We start from the raw sequence: 26330 nt of genomic DNA, 5'->3' as shown, positions 1-26330 counted from the left end.
TGTTGATTTATCAGTCCAGTAACCGGCACGGTTGGCCTAGTGGTAAGGCGTCCGCCCCGTGATCGGGAGGTCGTGGGTTCGAACCCCGGCCGGGTCATACCTAAGACTTTAAAATTGGCAATCTAGTGGCTGCTCCGCCTGGCGTCTGGCATTATCAGGGTTAGTGCTAGGACTGGTTGGTCCGGTGTCAGAATAATGTGACTGGATGAGACATGAAGCCTGTGCTGCGACTTCTGTCTTGTGTGTGGCGTACGTTAAATGTCAAAGCAGCACCACCCTGATATGGCCCTTCGTGGTCGGCTGCATGGGCGTTAAGCAAAACAAACAAACAACATTTATCAGTCCAGTAAAAATGAACTTGACTGATCATAAGGCTTGTGTTTCATTGATTATCTCCCTTTAGCATGATGGGGGATATTTGTGTTGTATGGTTGTTAGTCTTGTCATAAATGTCTTTATAAATCTCATAAGTGTTTTGTTTTGTTTACAGACTACACTGGGTGCACAGATTCTCCCCAACAACAGTAACATGTTGGATTTCACAGGATGCAGTCAGGTTACAGACGCTGTTTTAGCCTGCATGCGCGATCTCCCATTCAACGTTCGGGATTCTGTCACGGGGCTCAACCTCACGGGCTGCCATTTCATCACCGACGCTGGAGTCATTGCTGTTGCTGACATCTTTCATAACTTGAAGAAGGTTTGTGATGTCTTCCTCTTTCTCTTCGTGTCGATCACACGTCTATACTGTTCGACCGTACAGCGAGACAGGTTTGTGATGTGGAACCCGCTTTTTAAAAACTCAATCAGGTGTTAAAGAGTTCAAAACTGGAGTTATATTTTCTGACAATATGAACAGAAAATCTGAAGGAAAAACAAGTCGCGTAAGGCGAAAATACAATATTTAGTCAAGTAGCTGCCATTTTTCAGCAAGACCGTATACTCGTAGCATCGTCAGTCCACCGCTCATGGCAAAGGCAGTGAAATTGACAAGAAGAGCTGGGTAGTAGTTGCGCTAAGAAGGATAGCACGCTTTTCTGTACCTCTCTTTGTTTTAACTTTCTGAGCGTGTTTTTAATCCAAACATATCATATCTATATGTTTTTGGAATCAGGAACCGACAAGGAATAAGATGAAAGTGTTTTTAAATTGATTTGGACAATTTAATTTTGATAATAATTTTTATATATTTAATTTTCAGAGCTTGTTTTTAATCCGAATATAACATATTTATATGTTTTTGGAATCAGCAAATGATGGAGAATAAGATAAACGTAAATTTGAATCGTTTTATAAATTTTTATTTTTTTTTACAATTTTCAGATTTTTAATGACCAAAGTCATTAATTAATTTTTAAGCCACCAAGCTGAAATGCAATACCGAACCCCGGGCTTCGTCGAAGATTACTTGACCAAAATTTCAACCAATTTGGTTGAAAAATGAAGGCGTGACAGTGCCGCCTCAACTTTCACGAAAAGCCGGATATGACGTCATCAAAGACATTTATCAAAAAAATGAAAAAAACGTATGGGGATTTCATACCCAGGAACTCTCATGTCAAATTTCATAAAGATCGGTCCAGTAGTTTAGTCTGAATCGCTCTACACACACACACAGACACACACACACACACACACACACACACACACATACACCACGACCCTCGTCTCGATTCCCCCCTCTACGTTAAAATATTTAGTCAAAACTTGACTAAATATAAAAAAGGTCTTAAACATGGATGGGGGGGAGGGGGGAGAGGAGGGGTTACAAAAGGGGGTTCCACTGTACAGACTGACTCTTTTGAAACCTTAAGAAAGCAAACCACAGCAAGTCATAAAATGGACTTGAATCTATCGAATCTTATCTGCCTGGCTACCATTTTTGAGTCACTTGAGAAAAAGTGACTCTATGTAATCAGTCAGTGTTAGTCTGTCCGGCCGGCCGGCCGGCCGTCCGGCCGGCCGGCCGTCCGGCCGGCCGTCCGTAGACACCACCTTAACGTTGGACTTTTCTCGGAAACTATCAAAGCGATCGGGCTCATATTTTGTTTAGTCGTGACCTCCAATGACCTCTACACTTTAACGATGGTTTCGTTGACCTTTGACCTTTTTCAAGGTCACAGGTCAGCGTCAAAGGAAAAATTAGACATTTTATATCTTTTCTCGGAAACTATCAAAGCGATCGGGCTCATATTTTGTTTAGTCGTGACCTCCAATGACCTCTACACTTTAACGATGGTTTCGTTGACCTTTGACCTTTTTCAAGGTCACAGGTCAGCGTCAAAGGAAAAATTAGACATTTTATATCTTTGACAAAGTTCATCGGATGTGATTGAAACTTTGTAGGATTATTCTTTACATCAAAGTATTTACATCTGTAGCCTTTTACGAACGTTATCAGAAAAACAAGGGAGATAACTAGCCTTTTCTGTTCGGCAACACACAACTTAACGTTGGGCTTTTCTCGGAAACTATAAAAGTGACCGGGCTCAAATTTTATGTGAACGTGACTCATTGTGTTGTGAATAGCAATTTCTTCCTGTCCATCTGATGCCTCATATAATATTCAGAACTGCGAAAGTGACTCGATCGAGCGTTTGCTCTTCTTGTTAATTCATTTTCTTACAATGCATCTCCCTGGCTTTAATGTTTTACATGATTTTCTTGCAGTTATTTCTGTCTGGCTGCTGTAAAGTGACAGAGGCTTCCATGGTGGAGATTGCGGAGAAGTGTCCTTACCTGGAGAATCTCTACATCGCAGGCACCAGTGTGTCGATTTTGCCCCGTAAACTGTCTGAACTTGATGTTGTTTCTGACTGCACTCCCTTGGTGTCACCTCTTTCCTCGGAGGCTGGCTGTAAGCTTCTTACCATTTTATTACAGTGGAACAATAGCAATAGCCTAACAAGCAATAGCAGGTAGCATGCTGTATAGCATGCGTTCTTGGACCTATGTGTAAGATAATCTTACCATTTTATAATAGTGGAACTATAGCAATAACCTATAAAGCGATAGTAGGTAGCATACTGTATAGCATGCGTTCTTGGACCTACGTGTAAGCTTTTTAACATTTTATAACAGTGGAACAATAGCAATCGCCTATAAAGCAATAGTAGGTAGCATGCTGTATTGCATGTCATGTGTTCTGGGACCTATATAAGCTTCTCAACATTTTTGGCTCACGTAAGTGTAGCCTATGCGATCATAACTTTGTCTGTCTGTGCGTTTGTGCGTGTGTGTGTGTTTGTGTGTGCGTGCGTGTGTGTGTATGTCTGTGGTAGAAACTCTAACATTTGAAGACGTCACATTACATTGACGTCACATTATGACGTAAGAGGGTTAGACGTCACGCGAAGGAAGTACTGAAAGTCTCGGTCATTATTATTTTGAGCGCGCCGAGACTAGTTGGCAGTCGTGTCCTGTAAGTAGGCTACATGCAGACAGACAGATCTAGATCTAGTGTCTCGCTTTCTTGCACAGTTTCACCTATGCTCTTTCTGTGTGTGTGTGTGTGTGTGTGTGTGTGTGTGTGTGTGTGTGTGTGTGTGTGTGTGTGTGTGTGTATGTGTGACGGAGTGATTGAGTTTGTGTTACTGTTTGTCGATTTCTTACGTGAGCCTTGATGGCTTCGCCTCTTGTATAACAGTGGAACACACTGGTAAACCATCTTGTGCGGGGGAGGTAGATCAGTTGCTAGTGGTGCTAGTCGGCGAAGGATTTTTATTTTGTCAACTTTGTGCAGACTCTCTTCTCTGTCTGCACTCCCCTGTGTGTACGCATGCACACAATAAAGAACCCAAGCTCACTGAAAGTCTCAGGACTTGAAAAAAAACAAATACTGCAGGAAACAAAATTGTGTAGCATGATTCCGTTGCTGGGAGAGCAGCCCAAATTTCCTTGAGGGAATCAACTGAGGACATGCATGAACATGAACAAAACAGAATCTTAAAGGGAATGAGTCTTTAAATGGAGGTAATTTCACAGGCCCTATATTCACAGATACACTAAATAACAGGGTCGCAAAATAAGGTTGGGGGGGAGGAGGGGGGTGTGTGTCAAAGGGGTGTGGGTTCCAGTCTATACTAGCACTTTGAGCAACACACATGCCTATAGTTGAAGATCTGCAAATTTAAATGAAAAGTAAAGTGATGGGACTCAGAGGGACCATCACTAATTTATTGTTACAAACTTGCATGAATTTGTTTTTGTATTTGTGTTTGGTTCGGTGTGCAGCAGATACATTCCTTGCAAGAGTTTTAGAATCATTTCAAGACAATCTTTATACATCTTCATAATTGTTTTTCTTGTATTTCATCCGGACAGTCTTTCCCAAGGCAAGTGCAACAATGACAAAAGTCTGCGTCATTCGGCGTGAAGAAGAGACCACTATGAGCATGCTGAGTCTGCTGCAAGGGGAGAAAGATGTTGTCGCCACCTCTCCCGTCAACTTCAAACCCAACTTTTCTCTCAGCAAAGACACGCTTGTCAACGTTACAGAATGCAACCAAGTGAGTTCTAGGAAGTGAAGCAAGGCAGAGAATTCAGAACTGGTGAATCAATGGATTTCTTATGCTGTTGTCAGTATACTCTGAGGTCAGTCAATGAACTGTGGGAAGATTTGAAAGCACACACCCTCCTATGTCCAGGCTTTTGCATGGAATAAGATTATACCTCTACTTGGACATATACCCAAAATCATTGGCTGTCTGTGCTATATGTTCCAGACCTGGGAACCCATACGATTTCGCCGAATTTGGTATGCTTGATTGTCTAGAATACGATCAGTATACGGTTGATGGAAAAAAATACAACCAGAAAAATTCCTCGACTACTTTTCTTCACAAACGCATCCCGAAACCGATCCAGTGTGTTGACACATAATTACAGTTTTTGTTAGTAAACATTGAAAGAAGTTTTTAATTAAAATGTATTGGTTAACTTAATTTACCGTGCGACAGACACGTGCGAAGCATGTTTGAATCATAGATGTTGAAATGCTGTGTGGAGCACGCTCATTTATCTGAAAATACACCAAGTTTGTTTGAGAAATGATGGGAGATTTCAATGCCAAAGTTGGAGGGGACAACGCAGGATACGAGGACATCATGGGGAAACATGGACTGGGGCAGATGAACGACAACGGAGAACGCTTTGCAGAGATGTGTGCCTTGAACCAACTGGTGATAGGAGGAAGCGTCTTCCCCCACAAGCGAATACACAAGGCCACCTGGATTTCACCTGACCACGTCACAGAGAACCAGATTGACCACATCTGCATCAACAAAAAGTTCAGACGATCATGGATGGATGTACGGGTGATGAGGGGAGCAGATGTGTACACAGACCACCAGCTAGTTACCACAACAGTCAGACTGCGATTAAAGAAACACCACAACTCAAACAACGCTAGGGTTAAGTTCAACGTGGGAATGCTAAGAGATGAAGAAGTACGCACAAGATTCCAGATAAGCCTCACCAACAGATTCCAGCCACTTCAAGGGATGATCGAAGAAGATGAGGCAGACATAAAGAGCCAGTGGGAACACTACAGCAAGATGTGGAAGGATACCTGCGAGGAAGTGGTGGGCAAGAAAAAATCGCAGCACAAGGAATGGATTTCTGCAGACACCATTCAGAAAATTGAAGATAGGAAGAAGAAGAAGAAGGCGAGGAACGAGAGCAGAACGAGAGCAGGCAAAGCAAAGGCACAGAAAGAGTACACAGCGGCGGAGAAAGAAGTAAAGAAAGGAATAAAGAAGGACAAGAAAGACTACATAGACAACCTGGCGAAGGAGGCAGAAGAAGCTGCAGGACAGGGAAATCTGAAAGATCTCTACATGACGACCAAGAAGTTAGCAGGAAAATTTCAGCAGACCGACAAACCAGTGAGGGACAAGAATGGGGATCCAATAACAACGACAGACGATCAGATGAAGCGATGGGCGGAACACTTCAAGGAGCTATTGAACAGACCCACCCCTGCAGCACCACCGGACATCAGACCAGCAGAGACAGAACTGCCCATCAACACAGACAAGCCCACAAAGGAGGAAATCAAGAAAGCCATAATGTCACTAAAAAATGGAAAAGCGTCGGGGCCAGATGAGATACCGGCAGAAGCCATCAAAGCAGACATGGAGACATCTATTAGTTTGTTCCACAGTCTGTTTGGCAAGATTTGGGAGGAGGAAGAGGTGCCACCTCAATGGAGAGAAGGCATCATCATCAAGATTCCAAAGAAAGGGGATCTTCGAGACTGTGGAAACTACCGAGGGATCATGCTGCTGTCCGTGCCAGGGAAGGTTCTCAACCGAATCCTTTTGGATAGAATGAAGGAGGCAGTGGACACCAAGCTCAGGGATGAACAGGCGGGTTTCAGGAAGAACAGATCCTGTCCTGACCAGATTGCCAGTTTACGCATCATAGTGGAGCAGTCGCTGGAGTGGAAGTCTCCTCTATACATCAACTTCATTGATTATGAGAAAGCCTTCGACAGCGTGGACAGAGAGTCACTGTGGAAACTCATGCGGCACTACGGCATTCCAGAGAAATTCATCTTCCTCATCCGGGGCACCTACCAGGATATGAAGTGTAGAGTCGCACATGCTGGCCAGCTATCCGACAGTTTTGAGGTGAAAACGGGGGTACGACAAGGATGTATACTGTCACCATTCCTATTTCTTCTGGCTATCGACTGGATCATGAAGACCACAACAGCAGGCAGGAGAAATGGGATACAATGGACACTCTTCGATCAACTGGAAGACCTCGACTTTGCGGATGATCTTGCCCTCCTTTCCCACAACCATGCCCAAATGCAAGACAAGACTACTCACCTGGAGACAATATCAGCCGGTGTAGGACTCAAGATCAACAAGAGGAAAACCGAATTGATTAAGACCAACACCACAGCCGACAATCCGGTGATGATCAATGGGGAGCCCATCAAGGAAGTGGAGTCCTTTGTTTACCTGGGGAGCATCATTGACGGACAAGGAGGCTCGGACAGGGACGTCAAAGCAAGGATTGGGAAAGCACGGGGAGCCTTTGTCATGCTAAAGAAGATCTGGAGTTCCAAGGAGATTAGCCAAAGGACGAAGCTTCGGATCTTCAATTCAAATGTCAAGTCTGTTCTTCTCTATGGGTGTGAGACATGGAGGACAACAGAGACCATGCTGGGAAAGATCCAAATCTTTGTCAACACCTGCTTGAGGCGCATCCTAAACATCAGATGGACGGACAGAATCCGAAATGAAGACCTTTGGCAGAGAGCTGACCAGAAACCAGCGGCGCAGCAAATTCTCCGGAGGAAATGGGGCTGGATAGGGCACACCCTGAGAAAGCCAGCATCCAGTATCACGAGGCAAGCCCTGAAGTGGAATCCACAAGGGAAAAGGAAGAGAGGCCGGCCGCGCAACAGCTGGAGACGAGACACTGAAGCAGAGATCAACAGGCAGGGGAAGACCTGGAGCCAGATCGAAAGGGCAGCCCAGGACCGTGTCGGATGGAGAATTGTCGTCGATGGCCTATGCTCCCCCGGGGGTTCATAATGGCCTAAGTAAGTAAGTAAGTTGTTTGAGAATACTCTCAGTGCAAAACAGGTGTTTTCAGGTCTGCAGAGAGTTCAGAACTGGTAGATCAATTGATTTCTTATGCCGTTGTCTGTATACTCGGAGGTCAGTCAAAGAATGGTGGGAAGATTTGAAGGCAGACACATACCCTCCCATGTCCAGGCTTTTGCATGGAATAAGATTATCCCTCCATTTTTACACATACCAAAAATCATGGGCTGGCTGTGCGGGGTTGGAGTATTTTCATCATTCAATTTCATAAATGACACTAGTTTCAATTAATTTTGTTGGGAGTTCTTTCTTTTTTTCTTCTTTCTTTCTTTCTGTCTTCTTTCTTTCTTTCTTTCTTTTTTCGTTCTTTCTTTCTTTCTTTCTTCTTTCTTTCTTCTTTCTTTCTTCTTTCTTTCTTTCTTTCTTTCTTTCTTTCTTTCTTTCTTCTTTCTTTCTTCTTTCTTTCTTCTCTTTCTTTCTTTCTTTCTTTCTTCTTTCTTTCTGTGGGTGGGCGTTTGAGGTGGTGTGGGTGTGGCATTTGTTTTGTTTTGTTGATATCTAATGTCTGGTCAAGAGTTATACATATTTTGTTATAATGTTATTTTCAGTCAACTGTTGGCCTGTTTGTTCATGGCTGGGGAGTGTACGTCATCCCGTCAGAGCTGACAGACAAGACCAAGATTGAGGATGAGGCCAAAGCCATTCTCAGCATCATCTGCTCTGTTCTCTTCAAGGTGAGAGCCAGCAAACTTCCATTCAGTGGAACGTACCTTTTAAGACTCCCACCCCCCACCCCCAATTTCTAAGACCTCCTCTTTTTTAAGACTTTTTTCAGAATATTCTGTTCATAATCTCTGTATTTTAACCCCAAGACTTGATCCCTCCTTTTTAAGACCAAATTTCTCAGATTTTTGGATGTCACAAAAGGGGGGTTTCACTGTACAAATATTCTATATTGAGAAAGGTCCTCGCCTCCCTTTTTTTAAACACCTCAGAAAATCTGAGAAAATCTGGCCTTAAAAAGGCGGAAGTCTTCTAATAGGGTAAATATGCAGGCATTGAAAACAGAAATGCTGAAAAACCAGTGTCTTCCAGGGGGGTCTTAAAGCAATGATATTTAAAAGGAGGTTCGGGCGGGGATGTAGCTCAGTCGGTAGCACGCTGGATTTGTATCCAGTTGGCCGCTGTCAGCGTGAGTTCGTCCCCACGTTCGGCGAGAGATTTATTTCTCAGAGTCAACTTTGTGTGCAGACTCTCCTCGGTGTCCGAACACCCCCGTGTGTACACGCAAGCACAAGACCAAGTGCGCACGAAAAAGATCCTGTAATCCATGTCAGAGTTGGGTGGGTTATAGAAACACGAAAATACCCAGCATGCTTCCTCCGAAAACGGCATATGGCTGCCTAACTGGCGGGGTAAAAAAACGGTCATACACGTAAAATTCCACTCGTGCAAAAAACACAAGTGTACATGGGAGTTTCAGCCCACGAACGAAGAAGAAGAAAAGGAGGTTCCACTGTATTTGGCTTGCCTGTTACTGTCTAAGTGGAATGACTCAGCATTTTTTAAACTGCAAAATGTGCATTTGTTGTGTGAATAGTGTGTGTGTGTGTATATTTGTGTGTGTCTGGATCTGGATGGTTACATTGCAGGGCCGATAAGGCGTATGCGCAACGGGAGAGAGAGAGAGCACAGGTTTGTTTTTAGACAAGAGGAAGGAGGGCTGACTTGAATCCCTTTAGCGATCCCACATGCACAGCCACCTCGGGCAGCTTGTTCCAGTCAATCACAGTGTGTGTGTGTATTTGTATGTGCGTGTGTGTGTGTTTTCTAGTTGACTTGAGTCAGCTAATTGTTTTGATCTTATGTTGTCTGTGTCAGTATGTGTGATGTGTATGTGTGTGTGTAAGGTGTGTGTGGGTGTGGGTGTGTTTTCTAGTTGACTTGAGTCAGCTAATTGTTTTAATCTTATGTTGTCTGTGTCAGTATGTGTGATGTGTATGTGTGTTTGTAAGGTGTGTGTGGGTGTGGTGTGGGTGTGTTTTCTAGTTGACTTGAGTCAGCTAATTGTTTTGATCTTATGTTGTCTGTGTCAGTATGTGTGATGTGTATGTGTGTGTGTGTATATTTGTATGTGTGTGTGTGTGTGTGTGTGTGTGTTTTCTAGTTGACTTGAGTCAGCTAATTGTTTTGATCTTATGTTGTCTGTGTCAGTATGTGTGATGTGTATGTGTGTGTGTAAGGTGTGTGTGGGTGTTGGTGTGTTTTCTAATTGACTTGAGTCAGCTAATTGTTTTGATCTTATGTTGTCTGTGTCAGTATGTGTGATGTGTATGTGTGTGTGTAGTGTGGGTGTGGGTGTTTTCTAGTTGACTTGAGTCAGCTAATTGTTTTGATATGTTGTCTGTGTCAGTTATGTGTGGAGTTCGTGCGTGCGTGCGTGTGTGTGGGTTTTCTAGTTGAATTAAGTCAGCTAATTGTAATAATCTTATGTTGTTGTGTGCCAATACAACAGACAGGAGGAGGCTCATTTGTGCTGCTGGGCAAGCACACGTCCAAGGCAGGCATTGTGCCCACTGATATTGTCAAGGAAAAGGTGGTGGATTTGGCCAAAGATATGGTGTTGAAGGCGGGTCTCAAACAGACGTCGGCTGCTGATCCTGCTAGGTAAGAGTTTGTACCCTTTTTTTTGTGGGGGGGGGGGGGGGGGGGGGGGGGTCATCGTGTTGTTGTTTTAACCCCTTCCCTGCCACAGTATAATAGCCTTTTGGTATTGCTGTGTGCCAGGCCAAAATTAAGTTTTTTGGGGTAGGTTCACTAATCTGTTCACTGCTCATTCATTTATTGAGATATCTCTTAGATATTTGGCATGTTTTTTTTATAATACCCTTGGCTATTATGTGATATCAAAATAATAGGATTTTGTTAAAAATGTTTTTGTAAATATTGATATAATGAACATATTTTTCACAAAACAAACAGGTTTCGGACACACACACATACATTGCACCACAACACAAAACACTGCAAAAACAGGTGAAAGTGTATAATGAAAATGAAGTCAAACATCTGGTACTCACATTACAGCCATCAAAAGTGTTCTGTGTGGTAAATCCATAAATGAATAAGGGTACCACGCCCCATTCCTCGGCCACGCCCCATTTCTCGGCCACGTCGCCCCCGCGAACTCGAGCCCCCAGTCCCCCTACCACGACCATGACCTCTCACGACAGGAGGGGGTGCGATACTTATGCTAGGAATAGCATGGTCAGAAACTTCGGCAGCATCAGACTCAGTCTCGGAGTCACTTTCAGTTTCCTTTTTGAAGTTCGAGCCATTTTTGTCTTCATCACCCACAGCCTCCGACAAAAGAGGGTGGTGCTCATGGTTGCTGTCTGTCTCATCGTCGTCGGAATCGCTGTCATCTAGTCCTCTGAAGTCTTCATCACCACTATCATTGTCGTTCAACACTTCTTGCAGAGCTTCTAGCGCACTGTAGCGCTTGAAGACAGGCCTGCGGGTCGAACTTCGACTTTTGTCCGCCATCTTGAATACGAATATAGGTCAGGAACATTCTCCGAGTTTTCCTCACGTGATAGGAACTTCTGCGGACGGTCCAAGGGAAAGAACTACTTTTTAGCAACCCTATACTAGAGCTTGGACCAGTTTTCCACGCTTACCTCCCATTTAAAATTTCAAAATTTCGCTGACACAAATCCCACGTATGAGACACGGTTATGGGCCTAGGAGAAAGCGAAAATGACCCAGTATTACACACGGGGTGGGCAGGGAAGGGGTTAAAGGGGGGGCTCCACTGTGGTATCTTAGTTCATGGAACTTAGTTCAGGATTCTGCATTTGACATTAACCTATCAACCAAAAAATTAAAACATGTGCTCATTACAGTACACAAATAAGACTGAAATATGCCAGAAAATTGCATGAAAGCTTTCTTGTTAATTTTCTGTGGTTTGGGTTTACATACAAATGATCTGCTAGATTGAGTCGTATGTATACACATTTGTTTTCTTAACTTTGTACATACAGTTTGGGCGAACAGCAGGAGTATGATGCCTTGGAGAGAATGAAACTTTACCTGAAAGATGTCAACGTCACTTCCCTGGAGGTCAACGTGGATGACGGTGCCAAGGTCAGTCCTGCTTAACGTTGCTTAGTGTGTACAGTTGGACCTGTCTATAACAACTAAGGATAAGGTCAACGTATCAGAACTGTGAGGTTACCCTCATGGAAATTGGGTCTGCTTTGGCTCTTGGGAAAGCAAGCTGCCATACAGTAGTACAGTGCTATCCAACTTTTGTCATGCATCAGGGTGTATACATTTTCCCAAGCCCTGAGACTTTCACAGTGAACTAGGGATCTTTATCATGCACATGCGGACACGGAGGAGAGCAGGCCTGAAAGTGGTGAGTATTTTACTCGCCTTGGCGAGTAGAAACATATTGTAACTTGGGCGAGAAGTAATGTTCATCGACTCGCCAAATGCGAAACAAATTGTTGGTTTGACTAGTAAAGTTTGCTTTGGCTAGGAAATTTTCAGAATCACTAGCCAAAGGCAAGTACACTATTTGTTGAACTTTCAGGGCTGGAGTCTGCACAAAGTTGGCATAAAATGTCAATGTTGAATTCAAATCCCTCGCCAAACGTGGGGGTCAAACACACTCAGTTAGCGACAATTAAACTGGTTTCAAGCCAGTGCCGCTACTGACTGAGCTATCTCCTCTACCCAAGGGACCAATCAAAAGTGGTCCTCACAGACAGGTGGTCGTTATGATAAGCTGAATAATATAGGGATAAACTAATCGGGATCCTTTGGGGTAGTTGTAGTTAGGCAAGTACGGGTCATTTTGTAGAAGTGGTCGCCAGGGCAGTTTTGATGTATTCAGTCTAGAGACAAAGTGCTTGCTGCTGCAAACAACTTACCTTTCTTGGTTTTTTTATTCTGAATTATGGAACGTTGGCAGTCTCTTTGTTTTTGGATTTGTTTTAACAGCAAAATACATTTCTGTTCAGGCCACCAGCAAAGTGAAGGAGCACCTGGAAGCACAGTGCGCCAAGAACCCAGAGTCCAAGATATTGTGCAAGGGGCTGGGGGACTTCATGCAGGGTTTCCCAGACCAGGGCGGCAAGGACTTGAAGATTGGCATCCACACGCTAGGCGGCGCCACTGAGCTCATTCTGAAAGGGACAGCGTTCCAGACTCCGCTTGAAGCGCAGGGAGCCGTTCTCTATCTTGCTAAAGTGGTATGGTTTTGTTTGGGTTTTTTTTCAATTATTTGTTTTCATCATTTGATTGTAATTCTAAAACAGTATTCAACCTGCTATTGTTGGTAACCAATGTATTGGTAATGCATGAATCACCCTTTATTTTGATTGAAGGTACAAAGTAGCCTGTTGTCCATGAGAATATACAATATGTTTTAACTTCATAAAGCATAATCATGCCTATGTTTTAAAAATAACCCAAGGCGACAGCAATTGGTACCTCATTACTGAGAATGGGTGAACAGCAAAAATAACAACAGCAGTGCTTTGATACACGCTTTATGATGCACATTGGATTTAGGACCAGATATGAATGACAAGCACAAGACCAAGTGCGGACGGAAAAGATCCTGTGATCTATGTCGGAGTCCCATGGGTCATCGAAACACGAAAATACCCAGCATGCATCCCCCATAAGCGGCATATGGCTGCCTGAATGGCAGGGTAAAAACGGTCATACACGTAAAAGTCCACTCGTGCAAAAACATGAGTAAACATGGGAGTTTCAGCCCATGAACACAGAAGAAGAAGAATGAAAGACAATTAAGCCTTTACTTTGCTTTTAATTCATGTTTGTTTGTTTATTTTGCAGGGAAAACTCAGCTGTTACAGACAATCTAGCGGCAAAGACGTGTACATCTCAACACCTTTCCTGTGTCAGCTTATCTGTAGCATGTTGGATGGCGCTCCGAAAGAAGAAAACCAGACGAAGGACATTGCAATTTCTGACAAAACCAAGGTCATGACGGTCCAGGAGTTGACAGAGAGAGCTGGCAAGGTCAAGGTCACTATAGATTTTGTGAGTAAACAGACTTTCTTTGTCGCACTTAAATTCCCGCACTGGTCATCTGAGTGAAATGTTGTATGAAGATGATCAGCATTCAGAAGGTTTTGTTGATAATGACTTGTTTGACTCTGATGAGGTTGGTACTCTAATAGGTGAGCGGGCATCACAGGATAATAATACTAATAACCTTGGTTTTAAATTGATTGATTTTTGTAAAATGACTGGCTTAGTTATTGCTAATGGTAGAGTTGGCGATGATACAGGGGTTGGTAAATGCACATGTAAGGATAAGAGCGTTGTTGATTATTGCATCTTGTCAAAAGATCTGTTCTCGAAAGTTAAATATTTTTCTGTGATGGAATTTTGTGAAATTTATTCTGACGTACACTGTCCTGTTGTTTTGCATTTATTAAAACAGAATGAAGTACGCGCTAATGATTGCCTAGCAGACGATGTGAAAAACCCCAAAAATGAAGATTTGCTGTCTAAAAGTAGAGAAAAGGGTAACAAGTACACAAAACCAAAATGGGATAATAACAATGGGACCAAGTCAGCTTTTGTAGTTAATCTGAATGAGGATGATATTTATACTGTTGAAACTAAATTACAAGATATGCTAGCTACAAGTGAGAGTACGACATCAGATGACGTTGATAGTGTTACTAATAAGATTTGTGATATTCTAAATTGTTCTGGTGAGAAAATCGGTGTAATTAAAGAACAAAAAGTTACGAAAAAGCCACGTTCAAAGAAATTCAAACTCCAACAACCATGGTTTAGTGCAATATGCAAAGAGAAAAGAAAAATATTTTTACATGCGAAAAATAAAGCAAGACGCTTTAAAAATGCGTTCAATGAACATGAAAAAAAGAGTGCTTTTAATGAATACAAAAAGACAATAAAAAAGGAATGCAAGTTGTATCATAATGAGTTCGTTAAAACTTTGAGAAAGTTAAGAAGTAATGACCCGAAAGCATACTGGAATCTTCTAAATAAAAATAAAAATAAAAAAAATAATTCCAAAACTAACTATCCAACTTGTTCGGAGTTTTTCGAACATTTCAATAAACTACAAGAGTGTGATGAAAATGAAATGGATGATAGTAATGAACCTTTAAATGAAGCAAGTAATGAATTTCTTAATGCGCCTTTTACAAAGGAGGAAGTTATCAAATGTATAGACAAGCTGAAAAACAATAAGGCATGCGGTCAAGATAAAATAATTAATGAGTATTTAAAAGCGTCGCATGATAGAATGATTGATATTTATGTATTGTTGTTTAATGTTGTTTTGCAGTCAGGAAAGGTTCCAACACAATGGGCTGTAGGCGAAATTATTCCATTGTACAAAAATAAAGGCTCCCAAGCTGACCCCACAAATTATAGAGGAATTACTATACTCAGTTGTTTCGGAAAACTTTTCAGTGCAATTTTAAATGCTAGGTTATCAAACTTTTTGGAGAGTAATAATAAATTAGGTCAAGAACAAACAGGTTTCCGCACAGGTTTTTCAACACTAGACCATGTTTTTACTTTGCATTGTATATTAAATTTTTTTCTCAACAAAAAGAAGCGACTGTTTTGTGCATTTGTAGACTATGAAAAAGCGTTTGATAAAGTTCACCGTGCATTTTTATGGGAGAAATTAGTTAGTTCTGATGTTAATGGGAAGTTTTTAAAAACTGTAAGAAATATGTACGAAAATGCCAAGTCTTGCGTTAAAGTTAATAGTGAGTGCTCTGGATATTTTCCCAGTTTGTGTGGAGTTAGACAAGGGGAAAACTTGTCACCGCTGTTTTTTGCTCTATTTCTAAATGATCTAAAGCCTTTTTTGTTGGAAAACAGTAATGGTTTACAAACTATGTCAAGGGAGGCTATTGTGGTTGGAATGGAAGATACTGATGTAAATGCTTTGTTTCAAATGTTTTTATTACTGTATGCGGATGATACTGTGATCTGCTCAGAGTCTGAAAAAAACCTGCAAGAATGTCTAAACAAAATGCACGAATACTGTTTAAAATGGCGTCTAAATATTAATGTAAACAAAACGAAAGTTATAGTTTTTTCCAGAGGTAAAATTAGAAATAAACCAATGTTTACGTATAATGGCAATTCAATCGAAGTAGTGTTTGATGTAATGTACTTGGGCCTTAAAATTAATTATAATAATAAATTTTCAGTCGCACAGAAGAATCTATATGATCGTGCCTCAAGGGCAATGTTTGTTCTTTTGCGTACGTGTAGACAATTGTCACTGCCTGTGGACATACAAGTTGACCTGTTCGATAAAATGATTGCTCCAATCTTACTATATGGATGTGAGGTTTGGGGTTTTGGTTCCTGCGAACTTGCTACTAAACTTCAATTACGTTTTTATAAAATTGTTTTCAAACTAAAAAAATCAACTCCAAATGCTATGATATTTGGTGAACTTGGAAGATATCCACTGGATGTTAATATGAAATGTAGAATGCTTTGCTATTGGTATAAACTGATTAGTCCTATTCATAAAAATAAATTTTCTAGTATTGTGTACTGCTTTACTTATAAATTGTATATCAACAAGATGATTGAATCTGATTATTTATGTTTTATTGAAAAAACCTTAAATGAAATTGGTCTCCCTGGCCTTTGGACTTCTCAAGAAAATGTTCAATATTCAAGCTCATGGTTTAAACAGAAAGTAAAAAGAAGCTTGTATGACCAGTATATCCATAAATGGTTTACAGAAATTGGAACAAAAAATATGTTTTGGAATTATCGAATGTTTAAAGATATTTTTGCATGTGAAGACTATGTCACACACCTGCCATATCAGCAATGTGTTGCAATGATGAAGTTCAGAACATTAAACAACAATTTGCCTGTACAGAAAGAACGTTACCTTAACATCCCGAGGTCAGAAAGAACTTGCACCAAATGTGTATCACAAGACATAGGTGATGAATTCCATTATTTATTTGTCTGTGATTTTTTCAAAGAAGAAAGAGCTGAGTTGTTACCATCTTACTATTGGAAAAAACCTAATGCACTTAAATTTAAAAAGTTGTTTGCTACTAACAAAAAGAAATTGCTAAAGAATATTTTGGACTTTATTAATAGAATCTGTAACAGTTTTTCATAATCTTTTTAATTTTTATTTATTTATTATATTAGCATATATCATGATTGTATTGATTGTATTTATTGTTCAAAATGCCCCCAGGGGTTATGGACTAATAAAAAAACTTGAAACTTGAAACTTGTCTAATTTGTGCGTGTGCTATTCATTTGTGTGTGTGTGTGGGCGGGCTTGCGTCTGTGTGTGTGTGAGTGTGTGCATCTGTTTGTATGTGTGTGTGTTTGTGTGTGCTTCTCTATTTGTGTGGTAGGTGTGCATGTGCATGTTTTTATATACGCACATGGTTTTAAGTAACACTGTCAACGAAGTAATTCAACATGTACAAAAATCCAAAGACAAATAGACTGCCAACGTTCCAGAATTGTGTCTTCCTTGCAAGCGGCTGAACGTTTTGTCAGATAAGTTTTCTGTATAATATGTGTTTGTTTGTCTGTGCACTCAAAAGACAGCTGGTTCGAAATATCTGTGAATGTAACGTTTTGTTTTGTCAATAATGAAACATTCCAACAACATAGTTTTCTTGTTTTTTGATTTTCAACATGTACAAATATTTTGTACTACAGCTGACCCAGGTCCTAAGAGAAACGGAGGTGCTTGGTCTACATGGACGGTCCGAAAAAACATTCTTTCTCTACTCGTCTCTGCCAAAAGAGCCTTCATTTTCGTTGGTAAGTAGAGTTTAAAGTAAAAAACACTTCTTGGAATTGATGAGTGCTCATGGTGTGGGTACATGTTTTTGAGATGGGCTTTCCTGTGTGGTTTGAATGCTTTGTTTTGCTCTTTTCATACACATATTTCATGTCTTCATGTACGTGGTCATTTGTATTCTTTCCTCAGCGTTTTGACCTCACGGTCTTGTGCAGCAAATAAATAAAGAAGAAGGAATGGAATGAAAAAAAGAAGTCACTGAGAACAGAAGAGGATAGAAATTCAGACACCCAAGAGAGTCTGCAGAAAAATGACTCCCAGAAGTAAATCTCTCGCCGAACCTGCATGGGGTTTTAATGCTAGTGCACTACTGACTGAGCTACCCCCCTGCCCCGAAACCTGATACTCGGTGATCAACAGCAATAGACAAATAAAATGAAAAACTCGGGTTTGAATGGGCTGTTGAAGAGTGTCACTTAAAATCCTGACATGTTCTTATACCCGTTTATGGGCATAAGTTTCTATAAGCATTTGGTATAAGTTCTTATAAGTTTCCTATAAGTTTATTCCGTACACTTTCCAAAACTTCCGAAAAACATTGGAGAGGTCAGTCACTAGCGAGGGACGTGTGTCGAAAACACGTGCTCCTGTCCACATGTTTCAGACACACCCATCGCTAGTGATTGGCCCATCCAATGTTTGTCAGAAAGTTTGGCAAGAGTATTCACACTTCCACAACCTATACAAACCCGACTGAGTTATTTGCACAAAATCGTCTATTAACAGCTGTCAATATAACTTGTTTCAGGATCGATTCAGCAAAACAGCAGACAGTATCCAGGCGACACACATGTTTGTCTTGATACCTTGTTTCAGGATCGGTTCAGCAAACCGGCAGACAGCATCCAGGCATCATACATGTTTGACTTGATACCTTGTTTCAGGATCGATTCAGCAAACCGGCAGACAGCATCCAGGCATCATACATGTTTGACTTGATACCTTGTTTCAGGATCGATTCAGCAAGACGGCAGACAGTACGTATCCTGGCGACATACATGTTTGACTTGATACCTTGTTTCAGGATCGATTCAGCAAGACGGCAGACAGTATCCTGGCGACACACATGTTTGTCTTGCCCTTTCCTGTTCCTGCTCACCTGTGGTACAAGGCCATGGCACGCTTGACCGCTCTCCACTGGCCACTGCACCTGTGGCGTCACGGTATGGTAATGCAGCAAGGTGTGACCGAGACGCTGATCACCTGCAATGGTAAGGCAAACAAAATAATATGTTTATTTTTGATGGCAAGGCAAAATCAAAATAGGGACAGCAGGTCTTTTTCCATGTTACATTTAGGAAATTGCGCGGGCTGTTTCCTCAGGATGTCGGAGAAGAGTAGCTTAAAATTTCCTTTCCAAGTCTGAAAAATCAAGTTTTGTCTTCTTTTTTTATGATTTTGTGTGCGTGTGTGTGTGTGTGTGTTTTTGTTGTTGTTAAAAGGTCAAAAAGGATTTTGTGTCGGCAGTAGACAATGTTGAAAACAGCAGGGGGGGTGGCTTCAGCATCAAATGGGGATTTCCACTGTATGATGCTAACTGTCCGATGCAAAATCACACAGGCGACAAGATCACGTTGCTGTGCAGCTTGCAGGAGCCGGTGAAAGCAGGGTGGGGTGGGGGTGTCTCCAACATCAAAAAGGGGTATAAGTTCTGCTCACTGGCTGATGCTTTATGACGCAGGTAACAAGATCACGTTGCTGTGCAAGGCAGTGAAGGTGGAGGGAGCAGGTGAAGAGAAGTGTGTGACCGTTCTTTGGGACAGCGTTGAGCAGTTCAAAGTCCTGCTGGACCAGGTGTTCTGTCAGAGTGGGCTAGCGCCACAGGTACGTCATGTCATCAATACTTGAGAACAGAGGGGGGATAGTTAGTTTGAAGTTTATGCGAGATTAACAAGAAAGGCTGGTTCTGGGAGAAACTTGAGATCGTTACACTAGTATGCAAGAGTTACAAGAATTCTTTTTTCCCTTACAAACCCTCCTCTCCACTTCCACCTTCCCTCCCCATTCCCTGACCCCCCTCCCGTCACTCCCTTCCCCCTACATTTACTGAATGTATGCTACTTGTTTTAGAGTTCTGTGATTTGTGCGTTTGCAGGTTGTCTGTGATGCTGACAAGCCCAAGCCTGAGGGACTTTCTTGCATTGTGGATGGTCACGCCCTGGACAAACAGACAGGGGGCTGCTCAGTGTGTGGAGAAACTCTTCAGATCATGGCTTTGCTATCGGTGTGTTTGTGTGTGTGTGTGTGCGGGTGTGTGTGCATGTGTATGTGTTGGGTGAGAGATAGGGGGCTGCCAAATCTGCAGAAAAACTCCTCAGATCATGGCTTTGCTTTTGATGTGTGTGTGTGTGCATGCAAATGTGTATGTATTGGGTGAGAGATAGTGGGCTGCCAAATCTGCAGAAAAACTCCTGAGATCATGGCTTTGCTTTTGGTGTGTTTGTTGTGTGTCTGTGTGTGTGTGTGTGGGTATGTGTGTGTGTGCATGCAAATGTGTATGTGTTGGGTGAGAGATATATATAGGGGGCTGCCCAGTGTGCGGAGAAACTCCTCAGATCATGGCTTTGCTATCGGTGTGTGTGGGTGTGTATGTGCGTGCGCGTGTGTGTGTGTGTTGGGTGAATGACAGGGAGCTGTTCAGTGTGTGTATGATTGTGTTTGTGTATGTGTTGGGTCAAGACAGGGAGCTGCTCAGTGTGTGTATGATTGTGCTTGTGTATGTGTTGGGTCAAGACAGGGAGCTGTTCAGTGTGTGTATGATTGTGCTTGTGTATGTGTTGGGTCAAGACAGGGAGCTGTTCAGTGTGTGTATGATTGTGCTTGTGTATGTGTTGGGTCAAGACAGGGAGCTGTTCAGTGTGTGTATGATTGTGCTTGTGTATGTGTTGGGTCAAGACAGGGAGCTGTTCAGTGTGTGTATGATTGTGCTTGTGTATGTGTTGGGTCAAGACAGGGAGCTGTTCAGTGTGTGTATGATTGTGCTTGTGTATGTGTTGGGTCAAGACAGGGAGCTGCTCAGTGTGTGTATGATTGTGTTTGTGTATGTGTTGGGTCAAGACAGGGAGCTGCTCAGTGTGTGTATGATTGTGCTTGTGTATGTGTTGGGTCAAGACAGGGAGCTGCTCAGTGTGTGTATGATTGTGTTTGTGTATGTGTTGGGTCAAAACAGGGAGCTGTTCAGTGTGTGTATGATTGTGCTTGTGTATGTGTTGGGTCAAGACAGGGAGCTGTTCAGTGTGTGTATGATTGGGTTTGTGTATGTGTTGGGTCAAAGACAGGGAGCTGCTCAGTGTGTGTGTGTGCTTGTGTATGTGTTGGGTCAAAGACAGGGAGCTGCTCAGTGTGTGTATGATTGTGCTTGTGTATGTGTTGGGTCAAGACAGGGAGCTGCTCAGTGTGTGTATGATTGTGTATGTGTTGGATCAAGACAGGGAGCTGCTCAGTGTGTGCATGATTGTGTTTGTGTATGTGTTGGGTCAAAGACAGGGAGCTGCTCAGTGTGTGTGTGTGCTTGTGTATGTGTTGGGTCAAAGACAGGGAGCTGCTCAGTGTGTGTATGATTGTGCTTGTGTATGTGTTGGGTCAAGACAGGGAGCTGCTCAGTGTGTGTATGATTGTGCTTGTGTATGTGTTGGGTCAAAGACAGGGAGCTGCTCAGTGTGTGTATGATTGTGCTTGTGTATGTGTTGGGTCAAGACAGGGAGCTGCTCAGTGTGTGTGTGTTTGTGTATGTGTTGGGTCAAAGACAGGGAGCTGCTCAGTGTGTGTATGATTGTGCTTGTGTATGTGTTGGATCAAGACAGGGAGCTGCTCAGTGTGTGTATGATTGGGTTTGTGTATGTGTTGGGTCAAAGACAGGGAGCTGCTCAGTGTGTGTGTGTGCTTGTGTATGTGTTGGGTCAAAGACAGGGAGCTGCTCAGTATGTGTATGATTGTGCTTGTGTATGTGTTGGGTCAAGACAGGGAGCTGCTCAGTGTGTGTATGATTGTGTATGTGTTGGATCAAGACATGGAGCTGCTCAGTGTGTGCATGATTGTGTTTGTGTATGTGTTGGGTCAAAGACAGGGAGCTGCTCAGTGTGTGTATGATTGTGTTTGTGTATGTGTTGGGTCAAAGACAGGGAGCTGCTCAGTGTGTGTATGATTGTGTTTGTGTATGTGTTGGGTCAAGACAGGGAGCTGCTCAGTGTGTGTATGATTGTGTTTGTGTATGTGTTGGGTCAAAGACAGGGAGCTGCTCAGTGTGTGTGTGTGCTTGTGTATGTGTTGGGTCAAAGACAGGGAGCTGCTCAGTGTGTGTATGATTGTGTATGTGTTGGGTCAAGACAGGGAGCTGCTCAGTGTGTGTATGATTGTGCTTGAGTATGTGTTGGGTCAAAGACAGGGAGCTGCTCAGTGTGTGTGTGTGCTTGTGTATGTGTTGGGTCAAAGACAGGGAGCTGCTCAGTGTGTGTATGATTGTGCTTGTGTATGTGTTGGGTCAAGACAGGGAGCTGCTCAGTGTGTGTATGATTGTGTATGTGTTGGGTCAAGACAGGAAGCTGCTCAGTGTGTGTATGATTGTGTTTGTGTATGTGTTGGGTCAATGACAGGGAGCTGCTTAATGTGCGTAGAAACTCCTCAGAGCATGGCTTTGCTATCGGTGTGTGGGTGTGTGTGTGTGTGTATGTGTTTGGTGAGAGATAGTGGGTTGCCAATTGTGCGGAGAGACTCTTTGACCATATATGGCTTTGCTATTGGTTTGTGTGTGTGTGCGTGCATGTGTTTGTGCATATGTATGTGTGGGGGGAGAGATAGGGGGCTGCCAAATGTGTAGAGAGACTTCAGACCACGGCTTTGATACCAGTGTGTGTTTGTACGTGCGTGTGCATACGTGTGTGCAGGATTGTGCGTGTTTTGAGCAATATTCTCGCAGGACTAATTTTGATGATTGATCATAAACCATTGTTCCTGCCTCTGTGACCCGTGCTATGTAGATAATTCTCTGTGTTGGTTTCTAACAGTCTGCCAAGTCTGTTGTGAACCCCCAAGTTATGTGGAAGAACGACATTCACTTCAGCCAAACCAACATACCTGGAACAGGAGGGAGCCTGGATGGTTCCAACGCCACGCTACAGGCGGGGGGCCAAGCCATCGTTGATGTGGGTTTTGACGGTGTCATCAAACAGAAATGCTCCATTCTCTTCAACAGCATGGGCTTTGAAGGGCTCAGCTTACAGCTTAGGTGAGCTCCACGTTTACGTTTGGTTGTCTGGAGTAGTGCATTACACTGAAACCTCTGTTGAAATCAAACTCAACACAGAAGAACATGGCAAAACAAACATGTAAGAGTGCAGTGGCCAGTATTGCACACAGTGATTGGTTCTGTTCTGTTCACACACTACTTTCAGTTCACTTACCTGCAAGGTCAAGTCCCAAGAAATGTGTTTCCATATTCCTATCTTATCACTCTGCTCCTGGGTTTTTTTTTCTTTCACATACATTTTTCCTTCTTTTTTGACTGGTTTCTGGACAGCAAACTCAACAATTTTTTCCATCCCAAAAGCAATCTTTGGAATTGACTGACGTAGGCTGGAAGAATTCATGCATCAACTTGCGTCAACCTCATAGCTTCGCATAACATATATATGGTCTCGGTATTACGAAGACCATGTCTATTTCTTACTTGTAAAATGACCCTCAAAGCTAACCAAGACTAGTTGAGTTGAGGTTGTATCAATGCGCCTCACCAGCAGGCGATCATTGGCTTTTGTAACAAACGTTCATCAAGAAAGGATGACCGGTAATTTTTAATGAGATGGGGCATTCTGACCAATCACAGATCTGTTTCATTGAAACGCCAACTTGATTGAATTACAATGTGCTGTAATGTATGGATTTACAATTGTATTAATAATGTGTCTATCTCTGCATGCAGTGCTTACAGCAAGAAGGCAAAGGTGATGTTCGGCGACAAAGAAACAATCTCTCTGACGAGGCGGGGGGCCCAGAAAGGACCCAGTGACGTTTCAAAAGCAGTGGCTGGAGTTGCTCTCAACATCACGCTTCAGCCCTCAGAAAGTGGTGATTTGGATTGTGTCGTAGATTGTTGCGGACAAACTCTTTCGCAGCAGACTCTACCAAAGGATAGGTGAGGGAGTGGGTTTTTCAATGAGGTGTATGTGTGTCAGTATGTGGGTGTGTCTTTTTGTCTGTGTCTGTCAGTCTGTCTGTTCCTCTCTTTGTCTGTCTGTCTCTCTTTCTGTCTCTTTAAGTCTCTCTCTCTCTTTCTCTAGACTCTCTCTCTCTCTCTCTCTCACTCTCACTCTCCCCCCTCTTTCTCTCTCTATCTCTCTCTCTCTCTCCCCTCTCTCTCTTCCTCTATCTCTCCCTCTATCTCTCTCTCTCTCCATCTCTCTCTCTCCGTCTCTCCCTCTATCTCTCTCCCTCTATCTCTCTCCCTCTCCCTCTATCTCTCTCTCTCTCCCTCCCTCCCTCTATCTCCCTCTATCTCTCTCTTTCTCTTTCTTTCTCTCTAAAATATTTGCAATCACATTTCAAACATGCCACAAAAAGATATGGGTCCCAAAAAATCATCCCTCCTATACCTCGCATAGACCTCTACAAATTGAGCTTAGCCTTCTCGGGAGCGTTTCTCTGGAACTCCTTCCCCCAACAGATAAGAAATGCAACTTCAGTGAAAATGTTAAGAGACAGTCACGTTCACACATCATTCGTGAATGAAATGTCTTGTTCGATTGTTATTTTGTTAAACATTTTGTACTAGTGTTAACGGATGTGTAGCTGATCGGAGCAACTTTATTCACAAATGAAAGGTATAACTATGTCAATGTAATTTTGTAATTTTTGAGTTCTCCTTATGTAATTCCTTAAATGCACATTGTGTTGCATTCCATACAATGTATTTATGTATTTTATATGATTGAATTTATATTTTTAATGTGCGTCTGTCTTTATGTGTTGTATAAAGGACATGTTGGAAGAATAGGCTTTGCTTAAAACCTTTATCCTTTTGTAATAAAGGTCTGAGTCTCTCCCTCTATCTCTCTCTTTCTCTTTCTTTCTCTCTCTCTCTCTTTCTCTCTCTCTCTCTTTCTCTCTCTCTCTTTCTCTCTCTCTCTTTCTCTCTCTCTCTCTTTCTTGATGTCTGTCTGTCTGAGAAGAGGCTCAAGTGTGTCTATGATATTCATTTGCTGGGTCCTGACTGACATAAAGCCATATAAAAGAAACACTTGTGTTATATAACCCATTCAATTGAAATAGCCAGGTGACCCTTTAGTCTGTAATTTCAAATACTTTGGCACCAGTGGCTCATATAAATTCCAAGACATTTTTCAGACATCCTCATACACCAGGTTTATACAGACCTAGATTTCTACATGCTTTTGTGTGTGTGTGTGTTTTCAGATACGCAATTATCCTTTCCCAAGCGCGCGAGAGCACCACAGATGTTCAGTTCACAGTGATTAGCCAGAGCTTTGAGGTTAGTATATCAAGTTCACAGACACCAGAGACAAACAAGCAACACAATACGGTGTAACCCCTGAGGGCAGAGATATTGCACGAAAAATCAAATGTGTTTCTTGTGGAAGCTTTCAATGTTTTTTTCAAATTGAATCCAAAGTCCTCCGTTAAAAAAAATCAGAAAATCTGGGGGGTTTTGTGTGTGAAGAAGTGATATTTGCATGCTTTATGGTTCAGAATTGATGTGTTTTGACACTTTTGAGGAAACATTAATCTTTAAGAAATATAAAGATAGACATTTTGAAGTCTGTTTTATTTCAGTCTTAACAGGTACCACCCTGCAATTACAGAGCATTTTCTTCATATTTCTGAGTAGATTGTGTTGCTTGGAAGATATCAGTCACAAAATAAACTTGATTGGTTGATGTCTAACTGAGGGTCTTATAAGGGGAATTCCACTGTATGAAGGTAAGGGGGCCCGGTAGCTCAGTTGGTAGAGCACTGGACTTGTGATCGGAATGTCGCAGGTTCGAGTTCCCATAGACGGAAGACCCATAGACGGAAGCCATGTTCCACCCCCGTGTCACCACAATGGCACGTAAAAGATCTTGGTCATTCTGCCATAAGTGCAGATGGCTGATACCACCTAAACACGCATACACTTGTGTATCTCGTCAAAAGCCGTGAGGGCGTAACAACTCGAATCATATGACCATTATCTTGTCCGGTAAGAGGTGAAATATTTAGCCTGTAGGACATCCAAGTATTCTCTCTTTCCTGTGAAGATAAATTATTCAGAAAATTGTGTCTTAAAAGGGGAGTTCTACTGTTTGAAGATAAATTGATAATAAAATGGTGTGTTTCTCAGAAAGGAGGGGGCCAGGGACTGAAGAAAGGGATGCGACTGGAGGCATTGGACAGAAAAACTCCAAGCTTGGTCTGTGTTGCAACCATCAGTGAGTCTGGCATAGCACACATATAGCCCTGTGGTACTTACAGCTCACACTTCTTCTGCTTCTATGTTCATGGGCTGAAACTCCCACGTTCACTCATGTGAAATTTCACATATGCATATACAGCAGTCCCTCTCATGAACGGACACCCTTGGGCCATAGCAAAACTGTCCGTACATTGCAGGTGTCCGGTCACGGGAGGGGTGACCACACCACCCCCTCCCCCATACACTCACACAGAGACACACAAACAACAGGATTGAGTCTATGCTAATCACTTCTTGTGGCTACTAAGCAACAACAATAAACTCCTAATACTTCTTTAAACGTTCTGTAAAAATGATTTGTATGAAAAGTGTTGAAAAGAAAAGATCAAATAAATCCTCAAGGTAGTGAACACACTCACCATGCACTGACATACGAAAGCAGCCACACAATCACAGCACAGAGGAG

General features: G+C 42.4%; 1 protein-coding gene across 1 annotated transcript in view; it reads left to right on the top strand.

Moving 5' to 3' along the window:
* LOC138978527 (uncharacterized) overlaps positions 1-26330 on the top strand; it is a 96649-nt gene that overhangs the window by 5218 nt on the left and 65101 nt on the right. Inside the window, exons 5-20 of the mRNA XM_070351263.1 lie at positions 491-700; positions 2671-2857; positions 4324-4508; positions 8171-8296; positions 10078-10229; positions 11609-11711; positions 12593-12823; positions 13437-13643; positions 17316-17420; positions 18485-18671; positions 19142-19284; positions 19556-19684; positions 22464-22684; positions 23378-23590; positions 24868-24943; positions 25793-25880. Coding sequence (XP_070207364.1) covers positions 491-700; positions 2671-2857; positions 4324-4508; positions 8171-8296; positions 10078-10229; positions 11609-11711; positions 12593-12823; positions 13437-13643; positions 17316-17420; positions 18485-18671; positions 19142-19284; positions 19556-19684; positions 22464-22684; positions 23378-23590; positions 24868-24943; positions 25793-25880 — 2563 coding nt within the window. The remainder of the gene's footprint in view (positions 1-490; positions 701-2670; positions 2858-4323; positions 4509-8170; positions 8297-10077; positions 10230-11608; positions 11712-12592; positions 12824-13436; positions 13644-17315; positions 17421-18484; positions 18672-19141; positions 19285-19555; positions 19685-22463; positions 22685-23377; positions 23591-24867; positions 24944-25792; positions 25881-26330) is intronic.

This window comes from Littorina saxatilis, linkage group LG10, assembly GCF_037325665.1.
Source record: "Littorina saxatilis isolate snail1 linkage group LG10, US_GU_Lsax_2.0, whole genome shotgun sequence".
NCBI lineage: Eukaryota > Metazoa > Mollusca > Gastropoda > Littorinimorpha > Littorinidae > Littorina > Littorina saxatilis.
The sequence above is the reverse complement of the archived record's forward strand: the minus strand, read 5'-3'. Positions and strand labels throughout refer to the sequence as shown.